Below are 20,929 nucleotides of genomic sequence, written 5' to 3'. Positions count from 1 at the left end.
TGTGAACTTTGTGTGTTTTTGACATAACCTTATGTGTATTTTACAGTTTAAGCTCAATAAGACGTGAAAGAAAACTTAGTTTAATACTCAAGGGACGTGCCGTCTGACATCTCTCTGTGCATGTGATTCGGATGTGTGCGCTCCGCTCAGAAAACAATATATCAGAACTTTAGACTGATATGGCTTTAAAACGCATGCAGATATAAACTTTCATGTTAAAGAAAGGACTGCAATGTCACATGAGCATGAACACGATAGAGATGATTATCAAAACCAGTACCTGAGCCACGAGCTGTACAGGCTCCGCCTCTTCTGGAAAGCAGGACGGCAGCTCATTTGCATTTAAAGATACATGCACAAAACAGCATGTTTTTCCTTCCACTCAAAAATGGGCATTTACAACATGGTATAATAAATGATCTGTTGGGACACCTGAGACTTAAGGGGCATAATGGGTCCCCTTTAACAACTTCAGCCATAATGGTTGGTCTTTCTTGATAGATGATACTGTTAAATCTTTTTACTTTTAATTTCTAAATCTAATCTATGGAGAAAGTGATATTCAGATTGTAACTTCCGGAATGCGACACATGCGCTCTATTAGAAGTAGAGACCAAAAGATGTTACACAAAACCGACTTGTCTTTAGATTATTCAGTGTATCTGTTATGTAAATCTTTTTAAACATGCACTTTCTTGAATCCGCTGCTATTGATCTCTGCTCATAAAGATCACACCTAGTGTGTTGGACTACTTTTGGGTCCATACAAATAGGCAACAAAGGAGTTTATTGTCATCCTCAAGTTTGAGTGGCAGGAATATAATAAAATTCCTCTGAAAATGTATTGAAACCATATACATATTCTCTTTTTTTGTTCAAAATGCTTTTATTATTCATTTTACAGTATCTCCTTGGATATGTTGCATAAAATACAACATTGGGTATACATTAATAAAAAATAAATCCTAATCTAGAATTCGTCCTTGCTTCTAGATTTTAACCTTTTTTAACAGCAATTTTTAAAAACACTAGTTTAGTGTCATAACCATTTTAAACACAAAAAGCATCATGATATCAAAGTTTTGGGGCATGTAGCTTACTAGTTATATGAATGTACTCACACAAAACCCAATACAGGCCTATATTTCAGTACAATCTGATGGCACTTGAAAACTAATATACTTAATACTTCAAAATCATTTTTTGCCTTTGAAGAATTTCGTGGAAAACTACATCTGAACGTTTCTGAAATGTTAATTTTAAAACCATTTCCACTTTTTGAGAGGTTTTTTTATGTGATTCAAGTCCTCAGAAAAATATATAAAAGCATTTTGCAGAGAGAGGATGATGAAGTCTCTTGTGTTTCTCAGCACATGCGAACAAGATCACTTTTTCTACAGCCCACTGTACAGCACGTGGAGGGCAGCGTTTCGAATGTGTCTCTTCTTACTCGATCCATTTCTGCAGAGGTCTCCGTATCACTCTCCATTTCAGAACCTGTGGAAAACCATAGTCATGTGATGTAAATGATGTTGCTTACCTCCACAGTTGCTGAATGAGTTAAACACAAAAGTCATAGGCTACATACAGCAGCAGGTGGCGCTCAAGAGCTGAATTCAGAAAAACAGTTCTAGCACACGAGTCCTACAGTCCTACTATTTCTGCGATGTCTTTATATGGTAGAAAGAGTATAAAGAGTATGCCAGTGTGCTGTTCCCAAATTCAGCCAAGGTTTATAATTATGCTTTGATTTGACTGGCATAATTGCATCATTTCAATGGTCTTGTGAAAACTACATTTACATGAGGATGCGAAGTTACTGTACTGCTTATCAATTGTAAGTAAATTCCATTCCAGGTAATTTATAATCGATTCCTTATCAAATTTAATCATTTTTAATTATCAAATGAATGAATTTTTATAAAAATATAAAATCAAATATTTTTTATAAAATAAGTAAATTAAAATGACATTCAAATAATTCAAATAAATTAAATTTTTTTATATTGATTATATCATTATATAAAAACAAATCTTTAACAAATAACCTGTTCTTCAATTTTGCAGCTCAGTACATTACATTATATTTGTTATTATATTATATTATATTATATTATTATATAAAAGGCACACAAATTTTAACATATAATACATTTTATGAAATTTACATTTATGTATATAAATTAAAAATACAAAATATATTTTGAATACTATTATATAAAAAATTATAGCCTTTATAAAATATCCAGTTCTTCATTTTTGCAGTTCAATAGATTACATTATTGTTTATTATCTTATATTTTTTATTATTATATTATATTAATTATATCAAATTATATATACCAATTTTAATGTATAATACATTTTATAATTTACATTTATTTATATAAATTATTTTTAAAAATTATATTTTGATTATTATATAAAATTTGAATATTTTCTTCATTTTTGCAGTTAAATAGATTATATTATATTTATTATATTATACAATATTATATTATATACAAAAGGCACACTAATTTAACATATAATACATTTTATATAATTTTTGTATTATTATTATTATTAGAACTTACATTTATTTATATAAATTATAAATGAAAAAAATAATTGTATATTATTTTTACTTTATAATCTTTATAAAATATCCAGTTCTTCATTTTTGCAGTTCAATAGATTACATTATATTGTTCATTATTTTATTTTATTTTATATTATATTATATTATTATTTAAACATAGAATACATTTTATACAGTAACTAAAATTTCAGTAGTTAGTGTTATAGCAATAATCCACAGCATTTACACTGGGATAATGACTGCTAAGCAAAGACAAAATCTATACTGACCATTTACGGGGTCCTCAGACTGGACCCGCCTCCATCTAGAACCCCCACACGTGTAGACGACCGCCCGAAAAAACTCCCGGCCACAGAGCCTCAGAGCTTTCTGGGCCTGGGCCGAATCTGCCCAAGCAGCAAACACCAACAGCGCAGCCAGCAGCACGACCTTCATGGCTGGAAATAGTGTCAAATCTGGCTCTTCCGCTGAGTTTATAGATGTCTTTTGTTAGCTTGTGTTTTCTGACTTCAGAGCGTCTTCATTTATATACTATGCAAAGCATGATTTATGTGTTATTGACGCACTTCTTTTCCGTGACCTTTAAAATGAGGCAGAATGACCCAGAAAGCAGACTTCCATTTGACAAAATGGGTTTGTCGGTTTTAAATAAATAGATGATGTGCAAATGGTGGATCAAAATACAGCTAATTTAACAAAGTGGCGTGAGGTCTTTGTTTTATTTGCTACAGCAAAGTGCTCTTTAATGACGTTTTAGAGATCCATGCCCATAAAACTGAATATGGCAAATCTGAGCATGTGTCACACCAGCATTATGGTGCGACACCAGGATAATGACAGCACTTACTTCCTCCTAAACCTTGTTAATATGACCTAAAAGGCCGAGCACCATAATGCGTCGATTTATTTCTGGCTGGTAAACACTTTGTTGCCAAGTGCTTCCACACAACATCACTGTTTACTGGATCAAATACCATCCTGTAGTATTTGGCACAGGCTTTCACATTTAGATTTAAGTCATTCCTAAAGGAAACGTCTATGAGTCGTCATAAGATACAGCCTACCTAATTCTCTCACTTTGCGTCATTTGTTTTATGTAACTGTCAATTCATTTATTTATTTTTTACATTGTTCATAAAGCAGCAGCAACATGATTGACAGTCTGACTTGCTTTTGAACAAGCGGATTTTAGAGTTTAACTTTATTCTTTATTTTCAAGGATCTCATTTTCGAGGGGGTCCTTATACAGTACAAAGAAACCAGCATCATAATAGAAAATCATAATTAAAGTAAATACAACACAGGACTATAACAAACATTTAGATACATTCACATTCATACACATGCACACTCTAACAATGCTCCCACAAACCTAGTTCCTTCCCTTTTGGCCTATACCATAATCAAAGACAATCGGTGAACCATCTGCGAAAATGCAAATACAAAATCAAGGTGTAAATATGCTTACACACATCCATATACCCATACAGATACATAAATGCAAACATGTACAATAAACAGCAAAAATAATTTGCTTTAAATTTAAATGCACGACGACCTATTTCTTTGCTGATTCTGGGTGTATGAAAGAAGAGCTGATCCGTATGCCTTAAGTTGTAGCCTACTGTGTATGAAGAGGAATTAGGTAATGTTTCAGATATGGAGGAAAATTTAAATGAATACACTTAAAAAATAAGTAGTGACCAATGGAATTGCCTTCTACATTAGTTTCTACATTTGACAGTGGTGAGTTCTATAAGGACATCTGAGCACAAATCTACAAAGACTATTATATAATACAGAGATAGTGCGAAGATTTGAATCTGAGGTGTTCCCCATATATAGCATCAGCATAATCAAGTATTGGAAGTATCAAACGAGTAATAATTATTTTCCGAGCCTGTTGTGAGAAGCAATCAGCAGAGCGATAAAGTGACTTCTAACTAAACTAAACTAATAGACCAGTTTAGATAAAGGCAAAGAATTAGGCCGAGCACAAAACAACATTCTGTACGATTTGTTCCTGTTCAAGAGGAGTTTATTAGAAGAAAACCATTTTTTAACTGAGTTAAAGTCCGTTTGTAGAGAGTGTTGGATTTGTGAAATGTCAGAGGAGTATATTACAGTGTCATCTGCATAAAAGTGAATTAAACAGTCAGGACAGATTTGCGGTAAATCATTGATAAAAATGGAAAATAAAAGAGGTCCTAAGGGTGAACCTTGTGGAACACCTTTATCAATCAACTTTGAAGTCTGTCATTGAAAGTAAGACAGTTTTGGAGCTATTTGAGAATGAACAAATGCAATGCCTCTGTAATGTTTTCTCCTTATGGTGTTGTATTTGTTGTTGACCCACAGGGCATGCAGCAAAAGAGAACTATAAAATCGTATCTCCGATGTTTATAGACATATCATATGAAGTTGTAAAATCTCAACCACTACATGATAGTCATCCTGGTATTGAACACCAGCACTTTGCTTAGCAGTTCAGAGCTTGAAAAGCTACCCTGCTGATAAATCCAGCATGAATTCTATGCTTGTTATTGCTTGTATATTTCTATATTTAACACATTAATGATGTAAAGGAAAAACTATGATTAAAATGTGATTTATTGTAATATATGATTTTAACTTTGTAGTTTCTTTTGCTCTCTCTGTTGAAAGTGGAACTGAAAATTGTAATTGTTTTAGTCATTACTAATGTTTCAAAGGATGTGTACACAAATCATTTTAAAAAGCGCTTGTGTATATTGCAAAACATTTAGAGGTATGTAAAAAAGGAAAGTAGCCTACCAAATAAAAGCATAATCATAAGCAGTTTGTTCGATCGCAGGGGTTATGAGAAGAGCTCTCTCGATGGTACAGTTAATGACAACTTGATTAAAAAATAGGCCAGATGATGTGCACGCACAAAAAAATTATAATAAATAGGCTACTGCTGACTTTAAATTAAATCAAATTAAATCAAATCAAATTGTTATTTTTAGTTAGGCTATATAATGTAGATGTCCAAATCATTTCTCTTCTTGAACCCTTAATGCATATGCCTTTTGATATTTGCAATGTAAAGACACTTGGAACAGAACTGTCGTTTAAAGGAGATTGATAAGAATGAGGAATGCAAGAGAAGCTCACGCGATCCAATAGTTGAAATTCCAACACAGCAGATTCAACGAAGGGCCTTGTTCTTCAATTAAGAAAGAAAAAATGAAGCATGTTGTCCTTTCAAACACACTGGCGTTCATCAATATTAGATGTAGCCTTTAACTTGATCAATACTATTGATTTAATAATAAGATAATTGAAGATGTTTGTTTGTCCACCAGAGGGCGCATTGAAAACAGGTTCGCTCTGTAGTTCGATCCCTTTGTTTTTGAACAACACGTTCGCTCTGCATTCCTAGAAAGCCACTCTCTTCACTTAGCTGACAGTTTTGGCAGACACCTTTGCACATAAGGTGGGGTTTACTGTAACGTTCAACCTCTGAAAATATCCTGCATTCAACCTGCTGTGTCTTGCCTCGCCCATTCGAACATACTTGTAATGCCTGAGGGGAGGAATCTCCAGTTTTGCATCATGTTTTCCAGTAACTATCTGATCTTATTTGCTTTGTACAACACATACACAAAACAACAAATCAGAGCACTGATAGGCTGGCCTATTTATCACCTTCCTTTTTCCAGTTTAACTGCTTTGTGATAGCCTAAATCATTTAAAGTCAGTATTGGACAATTAATTACTTCATATAGCCTAGATAAAAGAAGTACAATGTGAACTTTGAATAACCTCAAGAAGATAAGCTGTATGAGTTTACACTGGTTTCTTTCTGGAAGAGAAAGAAGTGACATATAACAGGTCTATGGCCATAGCCTGCCAATGATAAGCTGTTTACTCTAAGTATGGAAGTGTCAGAGCTAAAGATAGCTGTAATGTGCGCTTGCAGAAGCAACAAGTGCAGCATGTACCACTTCAGAGACTTGCGTTCACTGCTGAAGAGCTGTAGATGCCTTACGTTGATATCGCTTTATAAAAACTTGTATGAGGTGGCAAGATGGGCCTTTTGCCCCACACACGGGGTAGAAGGCTCACCAGCATGGGGCAAAAGACACAAAGTATTGATACAAATACTTTAGCTAAAATAATATGTTTTTAATAATGTCTACGTTAATACTCGTTCAAAACAATCACAAAGTTTGCACTATTTCGGTGTTTTCGGTATTTTCACTATTTACCATTTTTGTTCAGTATAGGCTATACTGTCATTAACATATGTTCATTTTAAAAATACAGAAACAAAATTATTATATTCTGAAAGCACTGAAGGAGATCCCATAATAATTGAATAAAGCTTTACAGTGGTAACAAATAAATATATTTTTTATAGGATATGATTAATATCATATTTTTAAATATGATTTCATTATAAATATGGTGATTATCGCACACCCATATTTAACATCTGAATCCAACCATGTCATGTCAACAAATGAAAAAGTTAGCCAGCTATTTATTATCATGTTAATTATTGTGCCTTTAGTCCCGACAGCAGGGGCGCCTTTTACCCGAAATAGTAAATACTTTTACATATTATTCCGTTATTGAAAAACTGTTGCTTAAATGACCTTGAACAAAACTGAAAATCATTAACATGACCTTTGTCTCAAAATATAATTTAAATTTAAGTTTATCGATTGTCATTTCTATAAATCTACAGCATTTTAAAAAACATTAAATATTAGATCAAATTAGCACAGAATCAACTTTGCATTGCTGTCCGCGATCACGTCAAAATAAGCCAAATTTCCACGTGCATCATCAAAAGCGTTTTTTAAGAAAAATGCTGAGCTGATTTTTTGTGAGAATAAAGTCAAATGTTCCTTTAGCCCTGTTGTACCCTACCAACTAACATTATCACATTATATTATGCTTAGGATCATGTACTTAAAGGTGCAGTAAGGATTTCTGAGAAGCACTGTTGATATTTGAAATAATCAACAAAAAACCTACCCAAAAGGATCACACTACTAACTTGATAGCTCCGCCCTCAAATGCACAAACACTATGGAGCACAGGCCCCTCCCCCCTCATGAGAGGACACGCCCCTTACTGCTGATTGGCTGTACGAGTGTTCTGGTGCTCAGGTCAGATCCACTTTCAACAGCATTTCTCAGAATTTGCTTACTGCACCTTTAATGCAGGCTCATATTGTTAGGAATATCATGCAACTGTGATTGATTCATTTATTTTTATGCACCCAGCTAACAGGGAACGTTCCCATAATACTTGCAAAATGAGAAAATAGAGAAAACATGCCCTTAATGTTTTTTGCAACATTCTCTTAATCAAGAAAAACTTTTTCTTGTTTTGAACGTTCTGAAAACATTCAGAAATAACATAACTTAATGTTAGCAAAACGTTCTTAGAACATATATTTGTTATCTTGGTGTGTTCATACACTGAAAAACAACTGGTGTAAATTTTCACTCAGGAACCGCTAGTAAGTTTCACAAACAATTATAAAGAAACGCCAAGTAACACATTGAATTAAACTTGGAAAAATGGAAATGGAAACTTCGAAAAACAATTTTTTTACGGTGTACAGTGTCTAAGTCGTTATATAATGTTTGTCGATGGCTTAATAATGAAATGATCAATTATCAACTAAATTAAATGTTAATAGCTGTGTTTTGTTTGTTTAGAATGCATGTATACAAGTAAACACTTGCTTGTGTGTGCCTATATTTAGCTTGGATTTAGCTTGGTCTAAAGTTTAGGATGTGCTCAAGGTTTAAGATCATTGTTTTCCATTTGTTTTGAGTTCATTTCATCTTTGTATCAGCCATGCAGAGGTCAGGGTCTGCGAGATGGTTCAAGCGCAAACAAACTGATATGAGGCAAACTATCATTATTGTGTATAAACAGTAAATAAATAATAATGTAATTGCAATGTCACAGATAGAAAATGTGACTACATAAAACACACACACACAATAATCCCCCCAGTCATCTGAACAAACTGTTGCTGATATGTTTACAAGCTCCCAGCATGCATTTGCAGCATGAATCAATTATGTCGTTATAGGATTATTTGATTTTGTTGTTGTCAGTGTTCGTTATTTGTTGTGAAATGACTTGGCTATCAGCAAGTCAAGGGTCCTTTAAAAATCAAACAGCAGAAACAGAGAGACTCATAAGGCACAGTTGCACGGAAAACCTGGGAATGGGATCTTGTGCTCACTGGTTTATTATACTCCAAATATGCTGAAAATTCAGCTTTACCATTACAGGAATACATAAAATTTTACATACATACAATATTTCTGTTTTTGCTGTATTAAGAGACTTCTTTAAAAAAAACATTAAAAAAAAAAAAAAAAACTTTTTTGTATTTGGAAAATAATTGTATAATCTTTGCTACGCTGCATTAAAATGCATAGGCTTTGGTGGAGAAACGTCACAGCAGTGTGAGTGAGAGGTAATAGTCCAACACTGGATAGAGGAGAAAGTTTAGTAATCAGATCAGGTGTTGAAACAAGAGAATCATAGAAAGGGGTAGAAATCAGTTTAATCCTTTTTTCCTCTTTTTTCCTCTGATTTTACAAAGCTGCATCATAGACTTCTGAATCTCACACTTCTCCCCAATAAGCCGCGTGATTTGACATATGATTCATTGTCTGTATTTAAATGCCAAAGTTTAATACTTAGGGATTTTTTGAAAATCCCTAAGAATGAGCAATAGCAATAGTGGTGCTTTGGAAAACACAATTCAGAATAATGAGGAAACAAGAGTGCATTGTGACCAAAAATAATGAAAACTACTCTTTTTGGGGGGGTGGTTATTAAAGGGTTAGTTCACCCAAAAATAAAACTTCTGTCATTAATTACTCACGCATTGTCATTCCAAAAGTTTAATGACTTTCGATCATCTTCAAAACACAGTTAAGATATATTTAATCAAACTTGATAGATTTCTACCCCTCCATTGAAATTCCACTTAAACGTTGACGCTATATAATTATAAAGATATCATTAAGGTAATCCATATGAATCAAGCATTTTAATCCAAGTCTTCAGAAGAGACACAATCACGCATGAACAAACCTCAACCACGCAAGTATTTATTTAATGTATGTTTGTGCATTAATCAGTGTTTGAATAAAAGCCAATTAAATTTGTTTATCATATAAAGTGATTGTGAAGACTTGGATTAACTGCTCGATTCATATATAATTACTTTTATGATGTCTTTAAGAACTTTTTGAAGTTTTGGTGGAATGGACTTTCAGTGGAGTTACAGAAATCTCTCAGGTTTCATTAAAATATCTTCATTTGTATTTTGAAGATGAACAAAAGTTTTAAGGTTTTGGAACGACATGAGGGTGAGTAATTAATGACAACATTTTCTGTGAACTAACAAGTCAGCATGACCTCTGATACATTACCGATCCCGAATAAGTTGGCAAAACTCAAAATATTTGAGGTATCGGTTACGGTAATTTGAGATAATCAGTAAGCAGAACCAGCGGATTTTTGTTTTGAACTCATACATTTTTAATTGCTCTTAACTTGAAATATTTGAGTAAGCTAACTCATTTTACTTAAATTTATCTTGTAATCTTAATTTAAATATTTTTAGTAGTGGAAACTTGGCTATAGCTTTAATAGATAATTCAGTAAAATCTAACTTGCTAATTGGTAACACAATACTTTCAGCATTAGCATAGCGTAGCAATTGCTGAATGAGTACGACAATATAGAACATTTCATTTATCTGTTCTCAAACCAGGCTCATGCTCCACTCGTCACCATGATAAAAAAAAACAAAAAAACATAACAGAAAGTCTTCTAAATTTTGCACAAAAACTTTATAACACTTCATTTCAGCATGTCGAGTGTCATGGCAAAGCATGCTGAGAAATAGAAAATCGCAGCCCCGTTTCAGTTAAATTCAAGTTTGTCTAAATTAAAAGAAACAAGTTTAAAAAACTCAAAACAACGAAACAGTTCAGATTACTTAAAATGTGTCAGTTTTGTGAACTCAAAAGAAAAAGAAAGTTCTATATACTTAATTTGATTGAACTAATTTGTTGAATTATTAACCAATGAATTATTTTGCACAGTATGGTGTACAGGTACTTGACCTCTCATGCATAGATAGATTCTGTACTGTTGCCCTGAGCTCAGGTCACAAACTCAGTGGAAGATCAATGGACTTCTGGATCTGTTTGGTTGTGTAGGTTGCCACAGCAAATCGAGAGTTATGTTTCCAGTATGAGGTCATGTGTGCTGAATCGATGTTGACCTGAAAAAACTGACACACATGTTTTGAAAGTACATGCAGGTGCAAAGTGCAGTGCGTATCTGTGCAGGTGTGTGCTTGAGACTTACACGTTAAAGGCCCAATGAAATCATGCGATGAGCAAAGTTTTCTCTCTTTGCTTTAACATATTACAGTAACACTTAAAGAGTTGGAGAAATGCCAGCTTTACAATTAGATGAAAGTTGTCCATTAAAGGGGTGGTTCAGGATTTTCGACATCGGACCTCATTTTCAAGTGAGCCTGGTTGTTATTCATCAGTGGAGACAATTTTCAAAAAAATTAATCCAGTCCTTACTTTTGGATAGTTCGCCTATGCTAGGCTAGCGCGAGTCAACGGTGCACGTTAGCCTGCCATTTAAAACAGTTTTACCCACTCCACAGTAGTGTTGCACGGTGTACCGATACTTCAAAAGTATCGCGATACTCGGAAATTAAAAACGTCACGATACCTAAATTTATCAGTATCGATACTTAAAAAAAAAAACGCCTCCCTATGGACGTCTGTGTTTTTTTCCTGACGCACGCAGCAAAGAACCTGCCGCTGTCAGTGTCATGTGACAAAACACTACAGCGAGATGGCTGCATGTGCGAGCACAAGTGGTCCACGACTCGTAGAAAAAGATGACGCGGGGAGTGACATATGTAAGTACGTTGCCTACCTTGCTCTGTTGCACGGTGCACTGATACTTCAAAAGTAAATCGGAAATTAAAAACGTCACGATTCCTTAATTTATTAGTATCGATACTTCTAAGAATGACCGCGTTCCAGATGGCCGGCGACACACTGGCTGCGTGTCGTGTCCGTTTTTATTTCGGCTCCCATGTTAACTGCCTGCGTGACACACGCGTCTGGGTGCAGCTCGAGAGACGCGCGGAAAACGCGTGCATGCTCGAAATAGAACCGACGCCTATTTTTCACGCGACACGCAAGCGTGTTGGAAGCGTTTCCAGGCAAAATAGAATAGGAAAAGATGTTTCTGATGTCATTTTGACACGAATACATATTAATGACAAAATGACATTTTGATGTTTGAAAGTTTTGACATAAATACAATATAAATGTAATTTAAAAAAATATGATCGATTTTCAAATATTGCACCTCTTAATACAGAACGAATTATTCTGTAGCCTATTTTGCCGTCAACACTGCCGACGTTGTCTTTGCTGCTATATATTTATGTTTAACATGAAGTATAGGCCTTCCACAACTCTCTCCCCACATGTCAAATATATCACCAATGAGGCTTATCATATGTTACCAATATTAAACATTGTTTAATATAATCACTGTTCATATTTTTATTAAAAGTTCAGAATCAAGATAAAGCTCTTATGTTTCTTATGATAAATGAGATAATGCTGCTAAATTTATAAAAAAAATTTACCTTGAATGTCATTGCTCTAATTTATTTTTTATATTTTGATATTTCATATTTTGTTCAAATGTTGAATATATCTATAATATAATATATAATATAATATAGCTGTTCATATGTTCATTTATTAGTGTGTTATATGATTAGAATGTTGTCCCGGTTTTAAAATAAAGCACAGCAATGATATTTGAGAGTGTTTCTCCCTTTTCAGGAAAAGTATCGAAAAAGTATCGAAATCGCAATACTTGACTTGGTATCGGTATCGAAACAATAATTTTGGTATCGTGACAACACTACTCCACAGTACACCAAAAGCAAATAAATTATAACGCCAGACTATCGATGTAAATGTCTATTGAGAGAATAATGTTAGAAATCAAACTACCCTTTCATCACATTGCATTAGTTATAATGTTATAATGTGTTCCCTGTATTTATACGCAGTCTACAGTAGCGGCGGAGTTGTATTTGGTTACCTAGGAAACCGAGAGAGCCGGTCCACATAAAAAAAAACACGCAAGTGTATTTACCTGCCACGGTCACTCATCAACAGTACTTTGATTTCTAACATTATTCTCAATAGACATTTACATCGATAGTCTGGCGTTATAATTTATTTGCAGTCGAACATGTGAGTTATTTGAATGATTTTGTTGTTTCTGCATTATTTGACATTTAGACTATAGGTGCTACAAATGCATAATTGGACTGGACTGGACTGTTTTTTAATGATTTGCTGGTTCTTTAAAAAAATAGAGTTACCTTAATATTCAATAGATTAAAATAGACTGTTGTAATAATTTAAGGTTATTTGCCAAAACAATATGTTTAGTTAAAGTGACCATGAAATCAAAATTGACAATTCATATTTTTTTATGGAATATTTCAGTGTTTATTATAAATTATTTATCTGTGCACAAATATATAGGCTATATATTTTTATTCATGTGCCCTCATAATCTTAAATCAAAATATCTTCCCCTCCTTCCCCTCTGATGATGTGTTTACTGATGTGTCACTCACATGACATCACAGCAATAGCAAACCTCAACCATCCAATCAATTCCCAATGGACAAAATCAAGTCCTGCCTTACATTTTTTATTGTTCCAGAGGCCGTTTCACTCAGATATACGTCACAATAGGGAAGAAAAGACTATCGCAAATTATGATTCATGCCGACTTTAATATGATTTAAGATTATTAATTATAACTTCTCAATTGGGCAAAAGAAGGAATTAAGTTGTCCGGGTTATTTCTATGTCCTCAGTTTCTTTGTGTTTTATGGTTTTATGGTTTTCCCTGATCCTGTTTGCCTGTGTTCTCATTCATTATTAGTTTCCTTGGTTACTGATCATGTCCTAGTTTGTTTCCATGGTTTCTAATTAACTACACACCTGTTCTGTTTCAGTTAATTAGCTTCCTCTGTGTATTTAATCCCTGAGTCCTCCTGTGTTCTTTGCCCTGTTTCAGCAATTATGCAACATCATTTCAGCAATTATGTTGAAATCATGTTGGTTGTGTATATGTTTGTTTCTCCTGAGTTCATTAAAAGTATCTTTATCGTATCTTTATCGTGCATTCTGATCTTTATTGTTTATATACGCTAACCGTTGCATAAGTAAGTTTAAAGCTACACTGTGTAGGATTTTCTCCCATCTAGCGGTGAAATTGTTTATGACTACCAACTGAATATTACTTTCTAGCCCCTCCCATTCCGAGGGCGTTTTAACTCCTACGGTGTCCGTATTATTTAAAATCTGCCGGCAGTCGCGAGTAATCTCCCCCTCGCATTCGTCACGGTGCCACTGAGTGAAAAAACGCGAAAGGCGAAGCTTGAATTTCCAGGTATGTCCCTCTTTGGCTAATGTATTTTCAAGATGGAGGCACAACATGCTGCCGCCATTCGAGCGACTCGCTCGTATGTATTATAAATGGCAGATTCTACGCTTACGAGAATACTTGATTAGTTGGTAGAAGTAATTACACATTAATGAGCACATATCATTTTGAAAGAACAAAGTGTTTTTTGCTAAGAATCAACTTAAAAAATTACACAGTGTAGCTTTAATTACGTTTTCTGTGTTTCAAACTGCATTAAGATATACATTATGCTGCCTAAAGGTGTGGTCATGTTTACTGTTGTTCAATGAATGTTTGTGGTAGAAAACCAGTCATTTCAATAGGAATCCACGCAATCAGGAATTTCCTGTCAGAGCGAAAGATTTTCCCACACACATTTTACAACAGATTCAAGTTGGTCATATGGATTTGCTATGTTGACCAATAGAAAGCTGCTTGGTTTGAAAGTATGAGATAATGTGATAATGTGACTGCACCTTTAGACAGATTAGTTATATTGTAACAATTATTTATGAAATTGATTTGATTGCCTTAAAATAAAAAAATAATTGTTGTGGGTTTTTTTAAAAGTTGCTGCCTTAAATTAAGACGTCTACAATCAACCTGGATGTTTAAGTCATTTCAACATAAATTTCATTAAACTGACTTAAATGAGTTGATTCTTGTAGAACTTATAAAAAAGTTGAAAATTGCTTAACTTATTTTGATGAGTTAAGGCAATGTAAAAACAAATGTTGTCATATCTAATTGATCATATCATTTTTTACAGGGTGAAGTAGGAAGGGGCGGGGCTATGGTTTACATCACAGCCATAAACCATGATTTGTTGCTTTGCTGTTGCTCTTTAAAGAGGGACATTTAATTTGACAAACATTTGGACACCCATGCGTGCAAGATGACTCATCAGTAATTTTGTTCTGTTTTTCTGGAAGAGAAATACAGTAAAATTTGAAATATGTTTTTTCTGAAAGATAATATTTTTACTAATTTCCACACCATCAGTAAAAAGGGTACAAAAGCTGTCACTGGGGTAGTACCTTTTTGGTACTACACATTTGTACCTTATTAACCACTAAAAGGTGCATATTAGTACTACCTTAAAGGTACCATTTGAAAGGGTACCGCCCCGGCCCCAGTGACAGCTTTTGTAAAAAAAAATATATATAATTCTAAGTGTAGTAAACTAGCATGTAAATGGCTGCTAAAGCTAATAAAAATCGACTAAAATCCACACAGGTCAAATTTTGAACGGTAATATGACATAACCAACAACTCTGATATGTACAGCACAGAAAAATAAACCACTGTAATGTAAAGAAATGCTTTAACTTTCACACTTATTTCAAAACAAATTCGTGAAATCAGAAAATAATATATATTTATGTTAAGACAAGCATCTGTGTGTGTTTGTAAATGAATGAGGAACTTTATACCTCTCTGTAGGTGCACCTTGCCGATCACCGTGAAACCTTAAAAACCAAAGCACAGAGTGAACTCATAACCACAATCATTGAGTCATGTATGACCTGTAAATGAATGCTTTTCTTGGAACAGCCTCAACAACTTTCTGAACTGTGTCTTTGATGTGTGACAGTGATGAGTAAAAAGGATTCAGCATTTTGCCATTGGCAGGTATATTGATTTGTGTGACATGTGTAAGTAATATGTATATACAACTATGTTACTAAAAACAAAAAGTACCTTGATTTACTATTCAAACTAGCATTATAAAACGGTATAGTCTAATTAAAGTAGAAATATCTGATAAACTCTTAGGTGGGCCAAAGATTTTTCAGGGTGGGTCGTAAAAAAAAAAACAGGTTAACAAAAAAGTATGTTACCCTGGGTTTGGCAATGATTGCTCAGTAAAACTATAATAAATATATTATGTGTGCATGTTTCTGAAGAAAAGGATGACCTTCACTCTCAACATGACCAACAGCACCGTATGAATGTGAAGTGAGCCATATTTCTCTTGAAAAAGTCATTGTCCATCCAAATTGAGATGAAAGATCTGTGACAGCATTCGTTTCCGATAGGGCACTTTCCTCTTCTAAAGAAAGAGGAAGCGTGTATTTGGATATGTGAGAGGTGGGGGCAGTTTCACAATGAGCTTTAAGAGATATGACATGCTGCCAACCTTTCACAAAGAAAGAACTTCACAAACAATTTCCCATACAGAGGCAATACAGAACAAGATGTGCTACATAAAAAAAATGATTGTCTCATGCTAGGCCATCTTTCAGCGCTGTTTGATTAGAAGTTACAGTTTTCATTTCTAGCATGCTACTTTTTACCATCCAAATGTTGTAATTTCTCCTCATAGGTACACCTTGCCAGTACCGGGTTGGACCTCCAAAACTGCCTACATTCTTCATGGCATAGATTTGATAAAGTTGATCTGTGTTGATCACACAGTTGCGGCAGATTTGTCCACTGGACATCCATGATGTGAATCTCCTGTTCCTTCACATCCCAAAGCTGCTCTATTGGACTCACTGTCATGTTCAAGAAACCAGTTCGAGTTGAGCTTTGCGACGTGTGTGTTATCCTGCTGGAAGTGGCCATCAGAAGATGGAAAACACTCTGGTCATAAAGAGATGGAGATGGTCAGTTCACCTCAGGTCGGCTGTGGTATTTACAGTTTTTCTGAATTGCTAAAACACTTAACTCCATTCTCTGACAAAACCGACAAAACCTATTTGTCGAATAAATCACTCTTTCTGCAAAACTCTAAACACATTCTCACTCACTAAAACACATTTTGCACTGTGACACATTTGTCTCGCAAAAACAACACTAAACACAAGAGGCAACAGTTAAATTCAACTACAACTACAACACAGCTGACATCGTTGACAGACAACAATTCGAAATTGTTCACACTTATTTCTTATAATGTGATCAAACCAACTGTATGAAATATGAGCCAGTTCAGAGTGCATAGATGACAGAGGTGCACTGATGGAAACTGAGGAGGATGAGGACGAGAAAGAGCACGGTGTGGACAGTGTTTTTTTCCTTCGTCTGGCAAGAGACAACATTGCCTGTGATGTGGACGAAGTCCTCAGGCCAGAGCCAGCAGGACGACGTGATGGTGAAGCAGAATCAATCTCTCATTGACCTTGATTTTCCAGTTGCATAACGTACAGTGTTTGAGTGTACCGTAACATGCTTTTCATTTAGAGTTTTATTTGACCCCTTTGACTTTTGCAGTTTGCAGAAGTGCTGAATAAACAGACATTCAATAGGCCTATGCTATTCAATATTCAGTACAATACTATACGTGCAGTGCATATAGTATACAATATATTCACCTTAATCAGCTGCACTATACTTTTTTATAATTGCAAAAATTGTTTACTGTATACAATATATTTGTAGTGTCTGATCTGTAGTGCTTATTTGTGTATGATCTGAAAGCATTGCTTGATTTTGAGTACAGGTGAAAGGGTTTTGAAGCAATTGTTTGACTTTGCCAGAAGAGTCAATGGTTTTGTGAGTTTAGTTTGAAAAATTGGATTTGTGGTTAATGTTGTGAGAAAATGGGTGAAGGTTTCAAGAAAGGTGTCTTAGCAATTGTGAAAAACTGTAAACGATGCTCAAATTGGCACTGAGGGACCCAAAGTGTGCCAAGAAAATATCCTCCACACCATTAAACCAACACCAGCAGCACCAGCTGAACCGTTGATACAAGGCAGGATGAATCCATGCTTTCATGTTGTTTACGGCAATTTCTGACCCGACCATCTGAATGACTCATCAGACCCGGCAACGTTTTTCCAATCTTTTATTGTCTAATTTTGTTGAGCCCGTGTGAATCGTACCCTCAGTTTGCTGTTCTTATCTCACAGGAGTGTCTTCTGCTGCTGTAGCTCTTCTGCTTCAAGGTTCAACATGTTCAGAGATGCTCTTCTGCAGACCTCGGTTGTCACGAGTGGTTATTTGAGTTTCTGTTGTCTTTCTATCAGCTGAACCAGTCTGGCCATTCTCCTCTGACCTCTGGCATCAACAAGGCATTTTCACCCACTGAACTGCCGCTCACTGGATATTGTGGATACTGGATCACTGGATATATCTTTACCATTCTCTGTAAACCCTAGAGATGGTTGTGTGTGAAAATCCCAGTAGATCAGCAGTTTCTGAAATACTCAGACCAGCCCGTTCGACACAAACATGCCACGTTCAAAGTCACTGAAATCACCTTTCTTCCCCATTCTGATGCTCAGTTTGAACTTCAGCAGAACGTCTCGATCATGTCTGCATGCCTAAACACATTGATTTCCTTCCATGAGATTGGCTGATTAGATATTTGGATTTTCAAGCAGTGAACAGGTGTACCATAAGTGGACGTATATCGCCTATTATGATTATGTTGGGTGTAATGCATAACTAAGTAATTAAGTACTGTAATTTAATTACTTTTCTCTTTAAAAAGTAAGGGATTACTCTTAATTTTTCTGTTATTTAATTACAGTTACTTAAGATGTAATTGCATTAATTACTGTATAGACTATAGAACAATTCTATATAAAACCATGTGTTTTTAACATCAAAACAAGTGCATTTAACATAAAAACTTAACGGCTAATGATAGAGATTTTAACGTGACCTTCTCCCTTTAAATACTTTGGTCAGTTCAAGAATAATTTATGCAATTTTATATAATTTATTTGAAAAAAAGAGAGAAGAGCAGTTATACGTCTAACCTTGTATTGTTCAACTGTTTGAGGTTGATATGGGATTCATAAGGTAATTAGTAATCCAATACTTTTTAGAGAGAGAGTATTAGTACGGTAATCGAATTACACTGGTGAAGATGTAATTTGTAGCTAGTAATTCATTTCTTTTTAGATTAAATTACCGAACACTGATTTTTGATAATATGGCAATTGAGCCCATCAAGCCAATTTCTTAAATAATTTTTTACAAGCCATATAGCTAATTTATATAGTCTAAAATCTTAAATCTTTATTCTTAAATCATTTAAGTATTTTAAATATTGTACTGAGTTTGTTGAAAAAATATTTAGTAAATAATTGTTAAAAACAGTCTAATTTAAATTATAGAATAAGGCAATTATTTTAAGCTATAAAAAGTCAAATTATAAAATTTCGAACAAATAAAGTAAGCTAAATACATATCAAATCATTACAAAAGTGCAGTACAGAACAGAAAAAATAAATACAAATAAAACAACCAATAAAGAAACACAAAACAATAGATAAACAACAATCGTACCTAAATCAAGGAGTATTAAAAGCCAAAGAAAATAAAGAAGTCTTTAAAGAAGATTTGAAGGTGGAAACAGAGGGAGTTAGTCTAATGTAGAGAGGTAGACTGTTCCAAAGTTTTGGGCTGGCAGTCGCAAAAGCGCAATCGCCTCGTTTTTTAAGACTAGATCTAGGCACAATGAGTCAACAGTGATCACTATCTCAGAGTTCTAGAAGGACATATTACACACTAGCTGTAGACGGGAGAGGGAAGACTAAGAGACACCACCAGTTTTATTTTCGTTTCAATTTAGAAAATAAGTTCGTTTAAACAGGCCAACAGGAGTTGTAAACCATTTTTATCGTTATGTTTTAAAGGAAAATAGATCTGAGTATCATCAGCGTATAGATGAAAGGATACTCCGTATTTATTAAAAATGGAAGCCAGAGGTAGCACGTACAGGGTAAACAATACCGGCCCGAGGATTGATCCCTGTGGGACTCCACAGTTTAGAGGTACACTAGAGCAGGGTTCACCAATCTCGTTCCTGGAGGGCCGCTGTCCTGCAGAGTTTAGCTCCAACCAGCTCCAACACACCTGTTTGAAAGTTTCTAGTATGCCTAGTGAGACCTTGATTAGCTGGTTCAGGTGTGTTTAATTGGGGTTGGAGCTAAACTCTGCAGGACAGCGGCCCTCCAGGACCGAGATTGGTGAACCCTGCACTAGAGGAGGACTGATGACCGATACGAACACTAAAACATCTGTTGGTCAGATAAGAACGGAACCACTGTAAGACTACGCCACGAAAGCCCACAGATATCTCCAGACGTCTCAATAGGACCTCATGGTCGACTGAATCAAATGCAGCACTCAGATCTAATAAAACTAAAGCCATGGATTTCCCAGAATCAGTTTCTCACTTGAAACTCTTAAAACGTTTCATGGAGAGAATTTACAGCCAAGTATGACTGTAATTGAGTCAGTGCAACTCTCTTAAGGATTTCTAGAAATAGGACGGAAGTTAGAAAGAGAGGAAGGATCCAAAAAAAAAATTTTTTTAAGATATGGCGTCACCACAGCAACTTTAAGACTGTTAGGGAAGGAACCAGTAAACAGGCATTTGTTAATAACCAATAACAGGCCAGGGCCAACTGTCCATAATTTGTCTCAGGAAAAAAGGTGGAATAATATCCTGAGGACAGCTGGTAGGTTTTAGGTGACCAACAATTTCATCACATGAGTCCAGATCAATCAGCTGAAACTTAGAACATAATGGAACATCATGTATATATGGAGTTAGCAAGCATGAAACAACTAAAATAACATATTCACATTCATCAGACCTGTTGTAACTTCAGTACTCGATACTTTTATTTCAAATGTTGTTGGTTTTTTTTTTTTTTTTTTTTTTTTTTGGCCTCTGGACCTCTTATCACATAAAGGAATTCATAATCGACTATTATTTCTGTAATTTTTTTTTTTTTTTTTTTTTTTTTTTTGCTTTGCTCTTGGATTACCTGAATGTGTTAGGAGAGTTTACAACCTAATGTGCGTGTTTCCAGTAGCTCTTTGGGA

General features: G+C 34.7%; 1 protein-coding gene across 1 annotated transcript; it reads right to left on the bottom strand.

The window, feature by feature from the left end:
• Positions 1-876: 876 nt before the first annotated feature.
• insl5b (insulin-like 5b) lies at positions 877-3,054 on the bottom strand. The gene is made up of 2 exons (XM_084120892.1): positions 2,851-3,054; positions 877-1,497 (listed from the first exon to the last, which is right to left on the bottom strand). Exons 1-2 carry the CDS (start codon positions 3,014-3,016, stop codon positions 1,367-1,369), a joined length of 297 nt encoding a protein of 98 aa, XP_083977018.1. The 5' UTR covers positions 3,017-3,054; the 3' UTR covers positions 877-1,366.
• Positions 3,055-20,929: the final 17,875 nt, after the last annotated feature.

The sequence above is a fragment of the Abramis brama genome, assembly GCF_963993115.1.
Source record: "Abramis brama genome assembly, chromosome: 7".
Classification (NCBI taxonomy): domain Eukaryota; kingdom Metazoa; phylum Chordata; class Actinopteri; order Cypriniformes; family Leuciscidae; genus Abramis; species Abramis brama.
Note: the sequence above shows the minus strand (reverse complement) of the source record. Positions and strands in the feature narration are given on the sequence as shown.